Source organism: Eptatretus burgeri, chromosome 13, assembly GCF_056783735.1.
Source record: "Eptatretus burgeri isolate ZD-2024b chromosome 13, Ebu_testis_v1, whole genome shotgun sequence".
NCBI classification, from domain to species: domain Eukaryota; kingdom Metazoa; phylum Chordata; class Myxini; order Myxiniformes; family Myxinidae; genus Eptatretus; species Eptatretus burgeri.
The window spans coordinates 62,391,329-62,412,121 of NC_140973.1; the positions used below are offsets into that span (position 1 = coordinate 62,391,329).

At 40.2% G+C, this 20,793-nt stretch overlaps 1 protein-coding gene across 2 annotated transcripts in view; it reads right to left on the reverse strand.

The window, feature by feature from the left end:
* Nucleotides 1–4,988: 4,988 nt before the first annotated feature.
* The window catches only part of LOC147014631 (progesterone receptor-like), a 256,608-nt gene continuing 240,803 nt past the window's right edge, over nucleotides 4,989–20,793 (reverse strand). For both annotated transcript variants that reach the window (XM_085852761.1, XM_085852762.1), the window contains exons 6-8: nucleotides 20,440–20,570; nucleotides 9,068–9,219; nucleotides 4,989–8,899 (exon numbers count right to left, since the gene is read on the reverse strand). In XM_085852761.1, the coding sequence (XP_085708887.1) occupies nucleotides 8,738–8,899; nucleotides 9,068–9,219; nucleotides 20,440–20,570 (445 nt within the window). In that variant the 3' untranslated portion in view covers nucleotides 4,989–8,737. The remainder of the gene's footprint in view (nucleotides 8,900–9,067; nucleotides 9,220–20,439; nucleotides 20,571–20,793) is intronic.

Here is a 20,793-nt window from a genome sequence, read left to right on the forward strand (position 1 = left end):
TCCAGGCCGACGATAACACCGCTCAGTTATCCCGCTAGTATGGAATGGGTCGCTTAAGTGGCCCGTGTCCGGAGTCGACCTGCGACGAGGTGCGATTGCCCGGTCTACCCTTCGCGTGGGTACTTAGGTAGGTCGAATTTGGCGAACAACCCTATCCCACGTGGGGGGCCGATTGGCTCGACCGTGGTGAGGCCGAAAGGCCCACCGGTGACTAGCTCCCGGCGTTAGTCTGAGAGGGTCACGACAGAATTGTCCATCCGGTGGGCGACGTGCCGCGATTCGAGTTACGTGGCCGTTCGCACGTCGGCGGGCGCGAATTCGCAACAATATATATATATATATATATATATATATATATATATATATATATATATATATATATATATATATATATATATACATACATGTTTGTATACACTGTCGAGGCTCGTATGAGAGCTAAAAGATTCTACAAATTGGTGAGAATTCTGTTTTTTAATTAATTTTGGCTTTATCCAGCTCATCATATGGAGCGTAGCTTCCCATGATAAACATTCGCAAGGTGATAGAAAATCCATAAGGGATGAGGAAAATGCCTGTTTCAAATATAAGTAACCACATTGAGGTGTATTCCTTGTATTGGCTTCATGGTTCGGGTGGCGGACTTTGGATCCTTGGGTCCTGAGTTCAAATCCCACTTAGCTGTTGAATTGATACCAGGTGGTGTCAACTCGACCTGCCATCCTTCCGATGTCAGAGAAATGAGTACCAGCATGCTGGTATCCTATGTCGGAGGGGTGACCCATCCAGGATTGTGCCCAATCGCCAAGGAGACTGATTAAGCAGCACCGACACCCTACACAGAGTATGATCACAACCTCCTCCTCCTATGCAGATGTAGTACATGGGTCACTCTGACTGTGAGTATACCCATCCCCTGATTTACAGAGTAAATATACACGTTCTTGAAAAGTCGTACATAAAGCGAAATTCTTTATATGGAACCCGATTTTCCCAGTGACTTCCATTATACAAGTAATAAAAGCTTTTCTTTTTTCATGTAAAAGGATGTCATGATGTTCCTCCCAAAAGTATGTAAACAAGGTCGGGATGGTCACAAGAAATAATCATGGGACACCATCCCGACATCTTTCTTTTAATAATGCTTGTCCCTACACAATGCACTTACACACTGAGGTGTGTGTGTGTGTGTGTGTGTGTGTGTGTGTGTGTGTGTGTGTGTGTGTGTGTGTGTGTGTGTGTTTGTGTGTAAAAATGATATCAAGCACACACAGACGTTCATACACTCAACATTGCATACACACACACACACACACACACACACACACACACACACACACACACACACACACACACACACACACACACACACACACACACACACACTGAACAGTGCCTTCAGAAAGTATTCACATTTTGTTGTGTTCCAACCTGAATTTAAAATGAACAAGTCTGAAGACAACAATGGTTCATGAGCAGTATTTGACGATGTAGATTGTTTCAGAAGTCAAGGATGAGACAATGTGATAATTTTTGACCAAGTTATAAAAATGATCAACATGATGTGGTACGAGTGACAGGTTATTAGCTGCAAAATGTCGAAAACCGGGTTTCGTTCAACAACTTTCAAAATTTGACTTTTGCATAACCTTTAAAGGTCACAAAACAATGTTGTGGACATTAAAATAAGGAAACAGGATACGTGCTATAGCTTATTGGAGTTAGTTCGTCGAAGAAGGTCGAAAACCCGGTTCGATTCCCACAACTTTGAAAATTTGACCTTTGTGAACTTTAAAGGTCAAAGGTCAAGGATTATGACCTTTGGTGCAAAACTTCCTCTGGAACATTCCAAGAACAATATAACGTCATATAGGCTATATGGCATTTCACACTCATCGGATTATCCATACTTTGATGAAATCAGCGTAAAAACAAACTTGAAGGGCGCGCCACGGGCAAGGTGTTCGAGATAGAGCAAAATGGTTTCAAGACTTTAGGTGGGAATGACCTCAAGATTATGCATAAAAAAATATTGTCATCCGAGCTCTCAATGTTTGGGCGGTCGTATGATTTTTATGTCAAAATTCGCAATTTTGTAAGTTTTTGACCTTGTGACCTTGATCTTGGGACGAGAATGAAAAATCGAGCTCTGTGGGGCTATGCAGGTGCCATTGGGCTAACTAAATAACGAAACCCCTGCCAGATTCGACAAACCCCCGAGGAGAAGATGTAACTTGAAATCGGCTACTCCCTATAAACACATGTTTTTTGGGTGTGTCTCCGCCCATAATGGGCGGACCACGCCCATTCTCAGGAAAACACAACTAGATCATGATATAAACCCCCCACCCAAATTTTATCAGGATCGGATCAAAACCCCCGGGCTATGCTCGGGACAGACAGACACACACACACACACACACCCATAACGAATATAGTGGTCACTTACTGACTCATGAACCAACAGTTGAAAACCCTAGGAGCCCGATGCCCAAGCTCGACCCAAGGAGCACCACTCCTTGGCTTTTTCACAAGATCTTGGCTATTCGTTGTTCACCTTGGCGTCTTGGTTTTCTATAGGTTTTCTTGACGTATCGGTTTTCTATTATCATCGCTTTTCCAAAACCTTGTGAATTATTGGCTTTTTTCATTGGCTCACCTTGGCATTTATGAAAATGAGGAGTGGTCACACTGCATTGGAGTGTCTGGGCCATCCCCACATAAGAAGTCAACCGACTTCTTGATAATTGGAGATACATTCCTTCAGAAAACATGTCGGCCCCAAGACGGACTAAATATCTTTTCCCTTACATTACTTCTACATTGAGGCAACTAAGTAGTTGTTGGCTTGTTTTATTATCACATTCTGTTGGTTTTTCCATTTTTATTGTAAACAAAATTTTTAATACTTTTTATATTTCATCATGAGTTCATTTTTTTAAAGAGAATGTTTTCAGAATCTTTCGAGAACTTGCTTTTGTTTTGACTTTATTATCACGTCTTGTTTCCATTATAGACATAGCCAGCCCTATTGCTTTCACAATTTGGCTAAATTTATCATTGCTTCAAACGCCTTAAGATATTTAATTTCACATCCAAAGTAATTGCTTTATGTTCTAGTTTTGCACCTTTATCACTTGCACTTAATTAATGGCCTTTTTCCAGACATCTTGACTAAATTTTACTGAAGAACATTGAAAAAGGGTGAAATCCTGTACAGTACAGTGCAGTCCAGTACAGCACCAAGCATGATCAACACAATGGAATGAACTAAAACAAGCCAAGTTTGAGTGGCACGAAAAGCATGGGAAACCAGTACAGGATAAAACGTGCACCCAAATGGCCTAGAGCAGCATGAAATGCATGTGTGCTAGGACAAACGACAGACAATGCTTCTTCCCCTCCCACAATGCTTCTCCATCCCCCCCCCAATCTAATCTTTCATAATAAGCGACTTTCAAAATGACGTAATATGCCCCAGAATGTTCGATGTGCATGACAGAGACCCGAGGAAACTTACGTGTTCGGGATGAAAGAAGGTACGTATGATGTGTCCCGGATAAGGATTGTTACCTGAAATGGCTCACGAAGCTCTAAAACAAGTTGAAAATATTTGTTAAAGTATCTGAGAGAAAGGGCACTACCTCTGCACAACGAAAGACTTGGAGAAATTTCTAAGCTAGCTGAACGGGTAGCTGCCTGTATTGCAAACTCCTGACTATATGGGTCATTGCAAGGGCAAAGTGGATGGGTGTGCGCTACACAAACCCCCCCAATGAATCGCTAGCAGTGAATAGACTGTGTATCTGCATTAGGTGGTTCTGAACACCGATTGGAAGGACATATCTGGGTACCGTGAATATAAAGGGCAAGTGTAGAATTATGGTATTTACTATTAATCATGTTGATGGGTGGAGGGTGAGGGGGGGAGTTTGGGGTGTGAGGGATGTTATAAGTATATTCCTTGTTTGATTCCAGGGCCGCAACGTAAATTGTATTAGCTTTTTGCATCTATTGCTAAAAGGAGAAATGTCCATGTGTGTGTTTTCGCTCCATAACCAACACTAGTTTGTGCTAACAGGAAATGGTATGAATCCGACACCACTCATCCACAAATATTTCTCGTATTTGCTACACAATATTTCCGTGAGTCCAATTTGCCTTTAGGAACTAACAATTATGGTTAACCACTCTGAAATTTCCACTCTTTCGTCAAAATGGTGAAAATTATGTTAAAAAGACTATTTGAATTACAGAGTTCACGCAAGCGAAGTGCAGGTTAAAAGTGCCCGGAGAGGAGAACCAAGCAACTAAAACACAAACACACAGCACGTGCGCAAAAGGCCTTGTTTAGCATTCATACGTCATTTCAAAAGTCGCGTATTAGGAGATTACAAGTTCCCCAAAAGCGAATTTAACGTATTGTATAATTAATTGGTTCCCTATTTATACGTTACGTTATAGCTAAATTCCCTCTATTGAGTCATCATACAACAAGTGATGGATCCAGTTCAAGACCACCAGCACTGGCAAAAGTACAAGCCATTCTGAACTCTAACATACTATGACAGCACTTTATGCAGCTGTCTTTCCCTTCTTGAAACTTCATGTTGTGAAGCGCACTCAAGACCACGAGGTCTGTAAAACTTCCTGTCCATTGACTCAGATTTGCTTTGTTTCCTTGACTGGATCCCACATGGTTACAGTCATATTTAATGGGCTGGGACTGAAAAGGACAGCATAATGGCAGATGTTAAAGTAATAAGGAAAATGAAAGATATCATCACCCGCAAAAATTATGAAAAATGACAATGGAGGAGACATCAGGCAAAAGCACAAAGAAGGGCACAACGTGCACAAAACCACAATGAGCCGATTTGGAAGGTAAGGCTCAAAGTTGCATAATATGTAGATAGTTGTGATGAACAGGAGTATGTAAAGTGTAACAGGAAATGCAAGAAGTCCAAACACAATCAAATAAAGCTTAATGAAGAGTAAGATGTCACTTTATTACAAGTGTGTTCGGGTAGGTCAAATGGGAGAGCGGTTGAAATTATAAAATTAAAACACTTCCAGTAAAGAAATGAGTATGTGACTGATAAAAGGAAAGTCGTTGCTTCACCATAAGTGGAATTAATTTGTATAAAGTTAAATCGTAAATCAGGGTGGATTTTAATTGCCATTCAAAATGTGTAAACCCATGAGATGTCATGCACAACTACCTTCCTAAAAACTCTTCTGGCCATATGACAATACTGTCATTCTATCATATGGAAACCACTGAACACTTCCCGTCTGTGTAAACACCCAGATTATGCCTCGTTAGTTTGAGCAGATTCCATACTTCTTCAGTGTACAACAACAGGATGTCCTGAAAGTGCTGAAGACTTTAAGATAAATTTGAGTCAATGGACAGGAAGCAAGTCTCATGCACAGTTCTGTCATGGACATGTCCCATGGAGATGTCTCTCCATCATCACCTTTTTTTTTTAACATATCTGAGTCAATGGACAGGATAAAATAAGTCTTGTGTACAGCTCCATCATAGACATGTCCCATGGAGATGTCTATCCGTCGTCACCCTCCTTTAATGGCTCGATCTCAATATCCATCGAGTCATCGGCATGGGTTCAGCAGGTAATGGAATATCTTTTTAATTTTATTGCATTCAATTGTGTCATATGTCCATCGTCGGCGTGAGTTCTTGGAACCATCCAGCGGCCCAATGTAAGGTTAGGGCTAAAGCAATCGAGCAGAACTTTTAACTGCCGTCCAGCCAAATATGATACAGTAATTCATCCGACTGAGTAAATGGAATGCCTTTTAGTCAACACAACAGTTCCAACCTAATAACGGGTATATATGCAAAATGGTGAGATTCAAGTCAGTTGAGCATGCTCTACATTAAGACCCTTTTTTGGATGACTGGACACCACTGTGAAGGTTCTTGAATCGCCATGAGATGACCAATACTGTGCAGACAAAGTGAAAATATCTTCACCTTCATGCAGAGCATGATTTTCAACAGAAATAAAGTGGAAAACCCTCCAGTTTTAAGTTTTTTCCCAGTTCAGTTAAACCTTCCTTTGCTGATGAACCCCGAACCCATCCCCCCAAAAAACGTTGATTCTTGAGTTGTTTTTGAAAATTTTCATCACATTGTTTCCTCTGTATCGATGTTTGTAAAAAACAATAATTTTGCACAGTTGAAGGTTATGTAGTGAATTGGAAAAAAGTAATCGATTTCATCTGATAAACAACAGCCATTTGTTTGAAACTGAAAATCAAATCTGAATATTTGGAAGTAAAGAATATTCTGAAAATGTATTTTGTTTCGTGAAAGTGGTATATCTCTGAAGTGTGTGTGTGTGTGTGTGTGTGTGTGTGTGTGTGTGTGTGTGTGTGTGTGTGTGTGTGTGTGTGTGTGTGTGTGTATATATATATATATATATATATATATATATATATATATATATATACACACATATACATATATACATATACATATACATACACACACCGACACACCATATATAGTTGACACACACTAACAAAAATTCAAACACGTTCAGCCTCATTCTTTTCATCCTCATGGCATTCCTGGAAGTAAAGCCCTTTAACAGTCAGTGACCCTGGTTTCCTATGTGCAACCTTAAAAGCCAGAAGTATTTGCTCTGATGCTGTTATGGTTTATGGCTTTGTAGGAATTTGACGTCAACTGTTTTTATTTGAATTTTAAAAAGCAATCCACAGTTTAATTTGGCCCATGCTTTATGAAATGAAAAACGTTTATTACATCTATATCAGCGTATGCCAACTGACGACATTAAGACTGATCGTGTGAAGTATCGTTATATGCTTTGATATTCCATTTTAACAGTTTGGGCGCTGCCCTTACACACCGACTACATTTGCGATATCTTTTGGGAGCCCCCGATCCCCAGGCCATGACATCCCAGGTTGGCCTTTCCTCACCAACTGCTCTGAGCCAGATGTTTATCATAAACATACAGGTCATTGCTTCCTGTTGTCTCCCTTCTCATATTCTCTTTATAAGCTCTTTACCTAAATTATGTTTTGATCCGAATTTGTATTTCTATGTGTGCTCGACTGTTTCATGGAAATGGAGATCAGAATTGCAGGTTCTAACCTAAACCCAAACCACTACAAAGGGCTAGGATGTCATGAGACTTCCTTGGCAGTTAGGCCACCTGATTTCCCTTTCCAGAGGTTGATCCATTGGGATTATTCAAGTTCCAGTGGCGCAGGAAGTCTTGCAATTGCTTGTCACTCGTCACCGTCATATCCTTTTTATTTGCATTTATTTGTTTATTTATTTCATCTATTATTGCAAGTATTTTCTCGACGATGAGCCTTGAGCTTTGTAAAACAATAAATAGTTTGCTACCTTATCACTCTCTGATAAAACAAAAATTTCAGTTGCATTAAGTTTGTTAGACAAAATGATTTCATAGGATTTGGGATTGTAAAGAGTCATCTTGTGTTTTGTTTATATGAATATTTATGATTATTTGACGTTAAAATAATAAAAACGAGTGCTGCTAAGGTAAAGGAGGACTGGCAGGATGACCTCGACTTATTAACACTCACCTCAAAGCTATCTCGCCTGGGTTTGAATGTTGACGAGGAAAGGAAACTGTCATCCCAGTGTTACACAGGTCAAAAATCCCACGGTGTCCTTCACAAAGAGTCGGCAAGCTATCGCTGGCACCCTAGCCAAATTATAAATTCCTGCCTTAACTGCTGCTGGGAGGCAATAGCAAACCACCCAGTGAGATGCCCACCAGCAGTTGCCAAGAAACTGCTTTAGCAGCAATTACATCCTGTAACAGAGCATGATACATCAGAATCATCACAATCAAGGTAAAAGAGCGACCAAAACAACATTCAAATAGTTTGAAAAACAAACAGCTTTGCTTTTGAGTTGCCACGTCTGCGTTTAAGTGTCGATTTCACTGTAAACTCTCACCCTGGTGCTTCCCAAGCCATCACTGGGCGTCATCCGTCGGTTGGGACATTAAGGCAGGTGTCCCATTGGCCGCTACTGGCAGACACATTAAATATCTCACTGTGATATTTGCAAGGAGTAGACTAATGTGTGCAAACACCCTGGCCAAAGTCTAAATCCCAGACCTGCCTGCTCGGGAAGAAGGCAATGGCAAACCTCCCAGAGACTGCATCAGCAACACCCGGCAGCCTGGAAAGTCTGTGGATCTATCTTGATCATCATAAATTGGCTTCAATTTAAATGACCCCAATCATGTTGCATTTGACTTAATTGTTCGAATTATTGCGGATGTCTATGCTTCCATCTGTTAAATGTGCATTTACTCCTTATCGATATCATGAACTCGTCATTTCAAAATACAAAACCATTGAAAAAATAAAAGAAAAAAATGCATAAACTCTAAAGCTCACAGGATATATGCACATATGATTCCAGGAGTAGAATGGTTGTATGATGCTATTCCTAGGTTTGGCAACTTAAGTAACGTTTCCGCAGATTTCCTATGGCACATCATAGGCACATGCCCTGAAAAACCATGCAAAGCGCCACGTCTTTGGAAAAAATTCGATCTGGAGATCGACAAAATGAAATGATGGTCGAGCAGCACAGCGAGCGAGGGAGAGGCCTTGACCAGAGGCTATAGCCATAGAAAAAAGGAGTGGAAATATGAGCCGACGAGGAAAGGAAAATGGTGAGAGCTAAGAGAGTTCAACGTCCCTTGCTGTGGAAGAGCAGTGGCTTGGCCTTTCCCGAGAGGATGCGCGGTAGCTGAGCACTGATCATTTCGGTCATCATCTCTGGAAAGTCAACAGCCAGTGCCTGCGACTGGACAAATGTGTGGAAGCAGAACTGGAGAAGGTTTCCGACAAGCTGTGGAATGGATACAGGGATGGGGTGGAGAGAAAAGAGTAAGAGTCAATGGATGTCAGGAAACTCAGAAAGAGAAGGGCCGAGAAAAGTGTGAAGCAAATGGTGTACAACTCATTTTGAGGTGGTGCGTAAGCAGATGGGAATATGTTGTGGCTGTGCTCGTCGTACGTCATGCATGGAGTCGAGCATTTTGGTGAGCTGATAAAACCGTTGCCATCCCTCTGCACGGTTTCCTTCCACCACCACTTTGTTGAGCTCACGGATGTAATTCATCCGCATTTCGTTGAAGAAGCTTTGCATTTTTAAGCCCTCTTGTGGCACTGGGGAGAAAAGTGGGTTTTCAATATGTATCAGGTACAACAGGTCAAATAAATCGATCAATAAAACATCAAAAATATGTCTCTTGTTGCAAACTATGTTGTGTTGTAAAATATGTGAAAATAAACTTGGCTAATCATGTGTTGGTAGATAAGCCAAGTTCTTCCCTGAGAATGATGCCAGGCTGTAACCCTCATATTGCTCGACGTTATAACGAATATTCCAGCAAGGCCAGTTTGGTAGTATTTGCCTCCAAGCAAAATTTAATTCATAAAGATGAAGAAGGTGAAGCTGCAAAATGTTCTTGTTTCTGTGTATAGCTGTCTTTACACACGGCAGACACCCTGACCCATGACCGTGAGTTAGGCAAATGATATGTCATGTGATGTGTGAATATGCACCTGTTTCCAATCAAAGTCTCTGATTCAAATTTCCAACTGATTTAATGCGTGGCAGGATATATCGTTTTCCAGCGCAGAGGCACTTTTAAAGGTCTTACGAATGAACGGAGCTTCAATTGGGGTTTGCTCTTCACTCGAAAACGAAGAAGAAATGTGAGAAATGGTTCAAAATTTAAGAGAATATGGAATGATATGCTCGATGAGGTGAATTACATCAGAGTCCGAGTGGAAGAGGGGAGATTGCAATGCAGTGGAAGGAAACCAGAGGTTCAATCGGTCATTATCTGGGAAATATTGGGTGCGAGTGGCGGGATGGGGGAGTGGGTGGGTACGAGGGTGCAAAGGTCAACACCAGCCTTAATTGGTTTTGTGAAGGCCATATAATAGTTATAAGTCTGTGAAATATATATATATATATATATATATATATATATATATATATATATATATATATATATATATATATATATATATATATATATATATATATATATATATATATATATATATATATATATATATCATTGTCCAAGCGTACATGTACATCTGGCCAAATGTTTTGGAGATGTATTATGTGTTAAAATTGTTTTGTGTCATAGCGAAGCTCGAAAAGGTGATTTAATAACACTCTTGGACAACTTAAGTTTTAGTACAAAAAGCCAATTTTAGCCAATATACCACAAAAACAAACCAGGATTACGAAGGAGGGGTGAGGAGGAGAACAGCAGGACAGGTACAGGGATATCATTGAGGAGCATTTATTTGTCGTGTCAAGTAAGGAAGCAGCATGTACCATTTTTACATTATTTATTTATTTGTACACAGTAAAAGAGTGTAAGGCTCATGGAGGATCTGCAACACATCAAGAACCCGCATGCAAACAAATACATGAGACAACACCAGACAAGTACAGGCACCAAGCTTAGGGAAAGTGACATCATTTCCTGGGGCACTCTGGGTATTAGCAACACCATCATCATCATCATCATCAATGTATGGGACATGAGGATGATATATCCTGCAGTGAATCCCAGGTCTACACTTCCATATTGGTTGGCTTATGCTATGCCTGGTGTTGGCTTAATGGTTCGGATGGTGGGCTGGGGATTCTAGAACCCTGTGTTCAAATCGCACTCGGCTGTTGAATTAATACTAGGTGGGGGGGGGGGGGGTTGACTGCCTGTCATCTTTCTGAGGTCGGCAAAATGAGTGCCAGCTTGCTGGTATACTGTCGGAGTGGTGACCCATCCAGGATTGTGCTCAGTAGCCCAGGAGACTTCTTCGGTAGCACCAACGCTCTACACAGAGTATTTTCCCAATGGATGGATGGATGGGTGGCTTGTGCTGGTTTCAAACCATGAAGGAATCCATGCACAATGGTAGTCAGTGCAGGGTGAAGTTTTCACTTTGCTGAAATTTGTTCAAGTTATTTTAACAAGTTATTACAGATGTGGATTCCACAAGGGAAGTTTATTCCAATTCTCGATCACTCTTTGACTGAAGAAACTGCTTCTGAGAAGTAGCTCACACCTGGGCTTAAATACCTTTGTGGGATGACTTCTGGTACAGTTGGGAGTTGCAGGCGTGGGGAGGTCATGGTGGTTGATGCAGTGCAGTCACTTTATGATCTGGAAAACGTATATCATGTCACCTCACCTGCATATGCAACTTAAGGAGTACATAGTAAGGTGTCTCAGCCTCTCTTGGTAGGGGAGATGACATATGGTAAGGACTAATTTGGTTGCTCTTCTCTATCCCTTTCCCAATTTATTGCTGTCTGCTGCATATCTGGAACACCATGTGAAGTTTCCATACTGCAAGATAGGTCGGACCAGACTTGAAGAGCAGTGGCAATATAACTTCATCCAAAGTTGTGAAGTTACGTTTTATTAGCCTCTGGTTCACCTTGGTGACTGCAGTTGAGATGTGTGAGTGGAATCTTAGTTCAGTGTTGATTGTGATGCCGAGATCGTTTTCTTTAACGACATTTTCATGTCAAATTCCACTCATCATGTAACACTCGTTGACAACGACTTTGCCAAGATGGAGGCTGTTACATTTATCTGTGTTGAAAGGAAGTTGCCGTCGCTGAGATCACTTTGCTATCTTGTCCAGGTCATCCTGAATAGGCGAACAGTCGGACGGCCCAACAAATGACCGTAACATTTTAGTATCATCTGAGCAGATCCGTACTTTCTTCGTGATCCTGGTAGGTAAGGTTATTGATAAACAACAAGAAAAGAGTAGGTCTGGGATTCCTTGCTACCTTGCTGGATTCCACTTCATACTTTTGTCCAGTCTGACTTTGAGTTGTTTACGACTACACACTGCACGGTATCCAACAAATAAAGTTTGAATCCATTTCAGGAGAGGGTCTCTGAATCCTAGGGCATAAAAATTTTTTCCCAAGCTATTGGTGGGGGACGAAATCGAAGGTTTTGCAGACATCAATAAAGTGGACATCGACTGCCTTGCCTTCATCAGGCATTGCTGTCCAATCTTCCAGCTCCCAGAGAGCTGGATCGCACAAGGAGCGGCTGACGATTTTGGAATGATCTCTGAGAAAAAGATTATTATTTTTATTGCTTCGTATGCAGCCTGCGGCTGCTGGTTGCATCATTACTGGAAGCATGGCCATGCCATTGATGCGATGCCCCCTGTTTCCAGTAAGCTGGTACTTATTTTGCTGACTTCAGAAGGATGACAGGCTGAGTCAACCCACTTCGTGTTATTTAACGGTACAACAGTGGCTCAAACTCAAGACCCTAAAATCTTAAGGTTCCCTCCTTAACCTTTAAGCCAACACCAGGTTTTGAGAAAAGATGCACGAAACAAACAGATCTTTTGGATGAAGTTTGCTCTGTCATATCGCGAGGCACTGCCATTTTGTCTGAATTGTGCTGTTACTCCACCTGCAGAGCACACGGCAAATTTGATTGGTCGAGACAGTCTAAACTTTTGCCCAAATACTGATAAACTGAAGGTTTTTTGAAGTGCAAACAAGGCAAATTGTGTTCTACAGTGTTCAAATTTATAATTACATTGAAATAAAATAAAAGTTTTAAAGGCTGTAGAATTTTTTTTTTTAAAAAGGAGCTGATACTCTATGCCACCCACCTTTTGGGTGGAATGAGGAATAGATCTGTGTAATATGAAAGCTAAATCTTCAACGGTTTTTGAAATATCGCACACACAAGCAAAGTTGTCATGGCAACATAATTCAGACAATCACCGCCATGATCTGATCAGGTTGAGATAATGTCATGTGGAATAGATATCTATCCGCAATATTAAAACAAAATGTTCAACGGTTTTTGAAGCATCGCATACACAAGCCAAGTTACTGAGATGGTTGCCAATTGTATGACAACAGAATTCAGACAATCACAGCTGTGATATAATCAGGTTGTGATCATGTCATGAGGAATACATATCTACAATATAAAAGCTAAATGTTCAACGGTTTTTGAAATATCACGCACACAAAAGTACATGGACAGATGATCGGTTGGTCGGACGGGGGACAAAAACCATTGAATCGGGACTTTATCATAGTTGATGCACCCTTTTTTACACCACCTATTTCACATGTTAAATTAGTTATTCGTGCCTGTTGTTTGTGTCCTTTATGACATCCCTAAAAACAGTAAGTTTTCCGTTTGGAATGATTTTCAATTTGGTTTGATTGCCAGACAGACTGAATCAATTGCTTTTCCCCACTGTACACATGCATGCACATGGGGAGGGAAGGGAGTGGTGGTGGTGTTGGGTGGGGGGGGGGGGGTGGCGGGGGGTGCAAGATTCCGTACAAGTTGCCAAATTCAGAGCCAAAGTACTGATAAACTGCAGGTTTGTGTTCCGATTCATGTTCCACAGTGTTCTAAAAAAAAATTCTATTGAAATTAAGTTTTTCCTTACTCGTCGACTAATGTCTGTCAGCCAGACAGACAAAGTGAACCAATTGCTTAATCCCGCTTTGTGCTTGACGTAAGGGGTAATAAAATCCCGAAAGACTACTTGATCTGAAAAATCAATGCATGCATAAATTTATCCCCAATAATTTACACGAATTAGGAACACATTAAAATGTGGATAAAGGAGAGAGGCCTCAAGTTAATTGGAGAATCTGTCCTGGAATTGGTAATGACAACTCTAAAAAAACAAAAACGACTCTGAAACCAAGTGTCTTGAACATCCACACTGGTCTTACACAGAAACATAACGTATGACATATCCTGACATCAACACACAATTTGTGGGATCATGACACGTAATCCTAAAACTTTTCTTCTTATGGCATTTGAGCATGACAATAGTCGTAAACAGCTGGGTGAACAGATAACCCATTCTGAGTCGAGAATATTATTTTAAGAACCACTTCAATGAATGTGGCCATTGCAATTTGGTGGTGAGAATGTTGGATTAGTGTCGCGAACCCTGGTGGGTTCAAATCCCGGTGAAGGGAACACCATTAAGGATTCTTAGCACCCTCTGAGATTCTGCCAGTTATCCGTTTCCTGTTAAACTTGCAAAATCCAGGCTAACTACTCACCTCCACTCATTTGTTCCTCTTTTCTCTCTCATCTGTGGAACCAACTTCCACAATCTGTTCATTCCCCTTCTTCCTTCCAGGGATTCAAGACAGCTGTTCACCTCAATTCATCCCAATTGACGTACACATGATCACATGATCTCTTTGATCCCAAATTACTCCATTCCCAAACACCCCTTTTTCAGGTTATTGTGATTTTCTTTCCCACTCTCCCTCAGCTCTTTTCATTTGTTAGTTGTCAGTTGGTTTGTTCCTTTTCTGTTTCATGCCTGCTTCCCCCTTCCTCTTCCTGTTGTGTTTCAATCAGCTTTGTATGCAGCCTGTTCACCTCCGTGTGTACTTCCCCCCTCTCCTTGATGTCAGTCTCACTTCTACTGCTATTAGTGTTTCCCACTCTCCATTTTGTTCCCTTCCATTCTGCTCTTACTCTTCCATGAGCCTCGCTTGATCACATGTACAAAACAAGAAAGAGAGCAATCAGAGATTGCAGACCCTCGCCAGGACTTGTTTTTTGTGGTGTATTTTGTGTGGCGTTTATGTACTGGTGTGTTACGTAATTAATAAAAGACTTATTAGAACTGCCACTTTATAACTGCTGGGAGTGATGAACGGGTGCCAAGACATCCTGCTTTGATTGGACACTTGACCCTGACCCATGACGTTTTCTAATTATTATTCAATTGAATTTAGAATGGGATTAAAATAAATTAAATTCAAATCAAATGGAAGACCAAATAGGTACAGTCCTGTATTGGAGTAATCAGAAGGAACCCAAACAAGCAAAAAGCAAAGATGAAGTCATCAGAAGGAACCTCGATGGGATTCGCATTTCAGCTGCTACTCCTCTACCCAAAAACCCATCCAGGCACAGTCAAGTGAGCCGTATTCAATATATGTGTATATATATATATATATATATATATATATATATATATATATATATATATATATATATATATATATATAGTATATACATTTGTATTAATATTAATATTAAACATATCAAAAAAAACTAAAAGAACCCGGATCAAAAAAAAAACAAATAACTATGAATGCCAAACCAAGCGTCCGATCAAGTTGAAATTTAAAACATTTATTCAGCATCACTACTAGATTACAGTTGCGAAGTTTCATGTCGATTTATTAAGCGATTCCAGAGAAAAAAAATTTAAGATTTTTCTTTAATCCAAGATGGCTGCCAAACCATATGATCTATCAATTATTCCTTAACAAACTTGTACACCCATGGCTTGGGGAATATTTTTGTGAAGTTTCCCTTTGATCTGTCCAGCCATTCTGGAGAAGATTTTGATAGGTTTTCGGGTAAATCCAATACGGCTGCCAAACCACGTGACCTATGATATCATATCTGTGAACACTTTGTTCCTCATTGATAGGCAGACATACTTGTAAAGTTTTGCCTCGATCTGATCAGCCTAATGTCATCAATTTTTTTTTGTGGACCATTTTATCCTGAGATGACCCTAAAAAAATTTCATACCACTCAGATGTAGCGTTCTACATCTGCAATTATGACGTCATAATGAAGGCACTTATGACGTCATTAAAAAAATCACATTCCCCATGAGGATGCCTGGTGTTGGCTTAATGGTTAGGGTGGTGGGCTGTGGATCCAAGAGTCCTGAGTTCAAATCCTGCTAAGCTGTTGAATTAATACCAGGTGGGGTTAACTCGGCCAGTCATCCTTCCAAGGTTGGCAAAATGAGTGCCAGCATGCTGGTATACTGTGTCGGAGTGGTGACCCATCCAGTATTGTGCCCAATAGCCAAGGAGACTGCTTAAGCAGCACCAACGCTCTGCACAGAGTATGGTCCCAATCACCTCCTCTCCTCCCCATGAGGAGTACTTGCAATGTGCCAAGTTTCATGTTTTTCCTTGGTGCGGTTTCAGAGATACAGAGGTCCAAAGTTTTTCCATTTTTCCAACATGGCTGCCACACCACATGACCAAAAACGTCATAATTAACAGTAAAGCATTCTACTTGAGTAGTCTCTCCTATGGTGATAATTTTCTCTCGATCCAACAAGTGGTTGCTGAGAAAAACACTCAAGTTCTGTGCGGACAAACAGACAAACAAGAAAAAGACGTCATGCAGAGCACGATACTTGAAAAATCCACCCCCTCTCCAAAGGTTGCCATGGATATATCAAATTGTCCATTTCATTAAGATTAAAATTGACAATGTTAATCAAGGCTCAGCCCAATCGAATGAAAATTGATTATTTTTCAGATTGAAATTGATGATTTTAGAACTTTGACATTGAGTTGACCTTTTGACCTCAAAAATAGTTGGTTTACAAATTTAGTGATGCACTATGCAATTGCTGCTTAATTTTCAAGTTAATCGGATGAAAATTGATGGTTCTTCAGATGAAATTTGACGATTTTAGAAGTTTGACTGAGTCGACCTTTGACCTTTGGACCTCAAAAATAGTTGTTTTCCCAATTCAGTGATGGACTGTGCAAATCCTGTTCAACTTTCAAGTTAATAGGATGCAAATTGATGATTTTTCAGTTGACACTTGATTTCAGAAGTTTGACCTTGAGTGGACCTTTTGATCTCAAAAATAGTTGGTTTCCAAATCCAGTGATGCAATATGCAATTGCTGTTTAATTTTCAAGTCAATCTGATGAAAAATGACAATTTTAGAAATTTGACCTCAAGATGACCTTTGACCATTGACCTCAATATCAATAGGCTTCTCGTTTGAGACTACCTCTACAACTTGGTGAAGTTTTGTGAAGATCGGTTTTAAATTGTGACCTGTAGGTGATTGACAAACAAGCAAACAAGCAAACAAACAAACAGACAGACAGACAGACAGACAGACAGACACAGAAAAATGAAATTGAATGACCAATATACTTGGAAAATCTTCGATGTTGCATGTAACAAACAAACAAACAAGAAGGCGTCGTGTAGAGCACGATACTTGCAAAATCCATAAAACAAATTTGGCCTAAAAAAAAAATTGGTGGTTAAATTCATTGACCAAATATCCAACTCCTCAAATTTCAAGTGAATCGGATGAAAATTGACAATTTTAGAAATCCTGCCTATGTTGACCTTTTGACCTATGTGGACCTCCAAAATAATTGGTGTTTGAATTCAGTGACCTGAAATATAAAACCTCTTCAAATTTCAAGTCAATCTGATGAAAATTGAGGATTTTAGAAATCTCACCTAAGGTGTTGACCATTGGCCAAGGTTGACCTTTTGACCTTTTAACCACAAAAATAATAGCCTTCTTCCTAATGATAAACTCTACCATGTGGTGAAGTTTTGTGAATATCAGTTTAAATTGTGACCTGTAGGCGACAAACAGACAAACAGACAGACAGAATAACAAAATCGACGAACCAATAAACATGAAAAATCTTCGATTTTGCAAGTAACAAATGGACCCAAATGCAATACCCTCTCCTTCGGCGAGGGTAAAAATTGTGTGGCAACTTGGGATGGATGTTACTGCGACATACAATGCAGTGCTGCCCATATCCCACAAGTAAATACAGAAAGGTATCTGTCTAGTGCATTGGTTCTTAACCAGGAGTACCTGTACCCCCTGGGGGTACGAAACATCCAAGCTGGGGTTATAAGACACGCTGTCCCCAAATAAATTTAAATTTAAAAACAAGGGTGTAACAGTATTTAAAGAAAAAAAGAAGGGTTAAAATATTTTTCTTAAAAAATTAAAGGGTTTGGGGTTTTTTTCAATTATTTTATTCTAATATATTCAATTACTAGCAAATATTGTATCATAAAAAGATATGAATGAGCGCTTACAATCAAAAACATGACAACATGTATTCTTTTCTGAAGTAATAACCATAAGTGTAGCTAATTTTAATTTTGTCGTTTTGTAATGTCTTTTTGTACAGAATCAAATATGACTTATCATGTCCAAGAAACCAAGCTGTTCAAGACTTAACGAGCATTTTAACATTCAGCATGGAGGTACAAATTCTGGGCATGACTTCAACAGCTTGAACATCAAGAGGGAATGATTTGATTGTGGCGGTACCCTGCCAATGCTAAGATTCGTGCCGATTGAGAAGCCATTGTTACAAGCATCTTATAAAGTTGCTTTCTGGTGTGCCAAATAAAAAAAAAAGCCTCGTACAATTGCTGACGAACTGGTGAAACCTTGTGCACTAGAAATGGCAAAAGTAGTGTTGAGAACCGAGGCACAAAATAAACTTTAACAGGTACCCTTGTCAAACGACATTATCCGTTCCAGGATTGGTGACATGAGTGGAGATATCTTGCAGCAGGTGATCACAGACATCAAAGCTCGTCCTGTCAAAGTGAGTGTTAAGTTAGATGAATCAACTGATGTCGGTTTTTGTAGTCAGTTGTTGGTATTTGTGCAATACGTGAAGGAGAAAGAAGTGATGGACGAATTCTTGTTTTGTGAACCGCTGACAACAACCACAAAAGCAATTGACATGTTCAATCTTGTGAAAGATTTCTTCTTGAAGCATGGGATGACTCTCAACGTGTGTGGATCACTTTGCACTGATGGAGCTCCCACCATGCTAGGAAACAAATCAGGCTTTGCTTCCCTTATGAATAAGGAGATGCCCCCATGTTATTGTCACGCACTGTGTTGCATCGTCATGCATTTGCCACGAAGACGCTGCCAGAACACCTGAATAATGTCTTGTCAATTGCTGGACGTGCAGTAAATTTTATCAGCGGACGAGCCCTGAATCACCATCTCTTCAACGTTTTTTGTGAAGAAATTGGAGCTGAACATTGTGTTCTTCTTTTCGACACTGAAGTGAGATGGCTTTCCTGTGGCTGGGTGCTTACTCATGTCTTCGAACTGCATGACGAAATAAAGCAGTTTCTTAGAAAGCAAGACAGTGACACTGCTGATCACTTTGAAAATAAGGAGTTCATTTTGTCCCTGGCAAACCTGGCAGATAGATATATTCACACACCAACGATTTGAACACCAGCATCCAAGGAATGCGGATGAACATGATCACTGCCAGGGAAAAGGTGTCTGCCTTCACTCAAAAAACTTCCAATTTGGATGAAGAGCATTGAGAATGGAAATTTTGCTAACTTTCCAAAACTGGATGAGGCTGCTAATGCGGAAAAAGAACTATCCATCGTAACTGAAGTGAAAGAACATTTGCAGGTGATGATTCAGTACTTTCCAGGATACTTTCACCATGGCGAGGTTTCCATCACACAGAGATGGATACGGGATCCATTTCTTTTCAATCTGGATTCCATGGATGATGGTGATATAATGAAAGAGGATGAAGGCCAGTGAAAAAATCCGAATGGAGTTTGAATCAATGAAGCTGGACATCTTCTGGTGTGCACAACTCAAAACATTCCAGAGAGAGAGAGAAAAAGAGAAAGAGAAAGAGAAAGAGAAAGAGAAAGAGAAAGAGAAAGAGAAAGAGAAAGAGAAAGAGAAAGAGAAAGAGAAAGAGAAAAAGAAAGAGAAAGAGAAAGAGAAAGAGAAAGAGAAAGAGAAAGAGAAAGAGAAAGAGAAAGAGAAAAAGAGAAAGAGAAAGAGAAAGAGAAAGAGAAAGAGAGAAAAAGAGAGAGAGAGAGAGAGAGAGAGAGAGAGAGAGAGAGAGAGAGAGAGAGAGAGAGAGAGAGAGAGAGAGAGAGAGAGAGATCTGGAGATCCCCGTGCCATTTGCGATCACCTATTTGTGTGAGACAGGTTTGTAAACATTCCAACACATCAAAACAAAGGCCAGGAACAGTTTGGATGCAAGTGACAAAGAGCATGAGGATATTTCAAAGAAAGAACCTCATTTCAGCATCATCACTGATGAAAAACAACAACAAAAGAGCCACTAGAAATGTGTCTGTGTGTACTGTTTAGTATGTTTTTTTTTTACAAAATTTATTATTGCACTGTAACCTACTTCAACAAAGTGACTTTTCAGCAAACACTATGCATTATGATTATTGTTTCCATAAATGTGTTTTTTATTGTGAAAATAAAGAAACTTTATTAACCTGTTATTGAAGTTTTAAGTTATTTTTGACAGGGGGTACGGGAAAATATTATGAAAACTTAGGGGTACGGGCACTGAAAAAGTTTAAGAACCACTGCTCTGGTGAACGAGTCGGAAATTGGAAATTATTGCGGAATACTATTTCCTAATCGAAAAAAAGGACCGAAAAGGACAACAATGGTTGTGTGTTGTGCAGACATGTCTTCTCAAACAACTCAATTATTTCTAAAGTCTTGTGGTGCTGGTACAACTTACACATGCTGAGAAGCAAAAGGGCCTTCATGCAAAGAAACTCATCCTGGGAAACTTGCATCCGACTGAACTCCTTCGATATTTGCTGCATTCCCATACAAAGCTCGTACATTGCCGACTGCTGCATCCGCTGCCTGCGTGACAAGGAGAGGAGAAGGTGGTGATGGAGAGGGCAAGGGTGAAGTTTTAAGAGCTCTTCCATGAGCCTTGACTATGTACACAAAAAAGGCAAATTGTTATAAAAGTATGACGTCTGAAAGGTCTGACAAGGCCGATTCTGGACCTGGAAGGTCTAATCCATTTGATGCTGTTTTCCTGTCCGGCTCAATAGTGCACGACTTTCCAAATGACGGATAA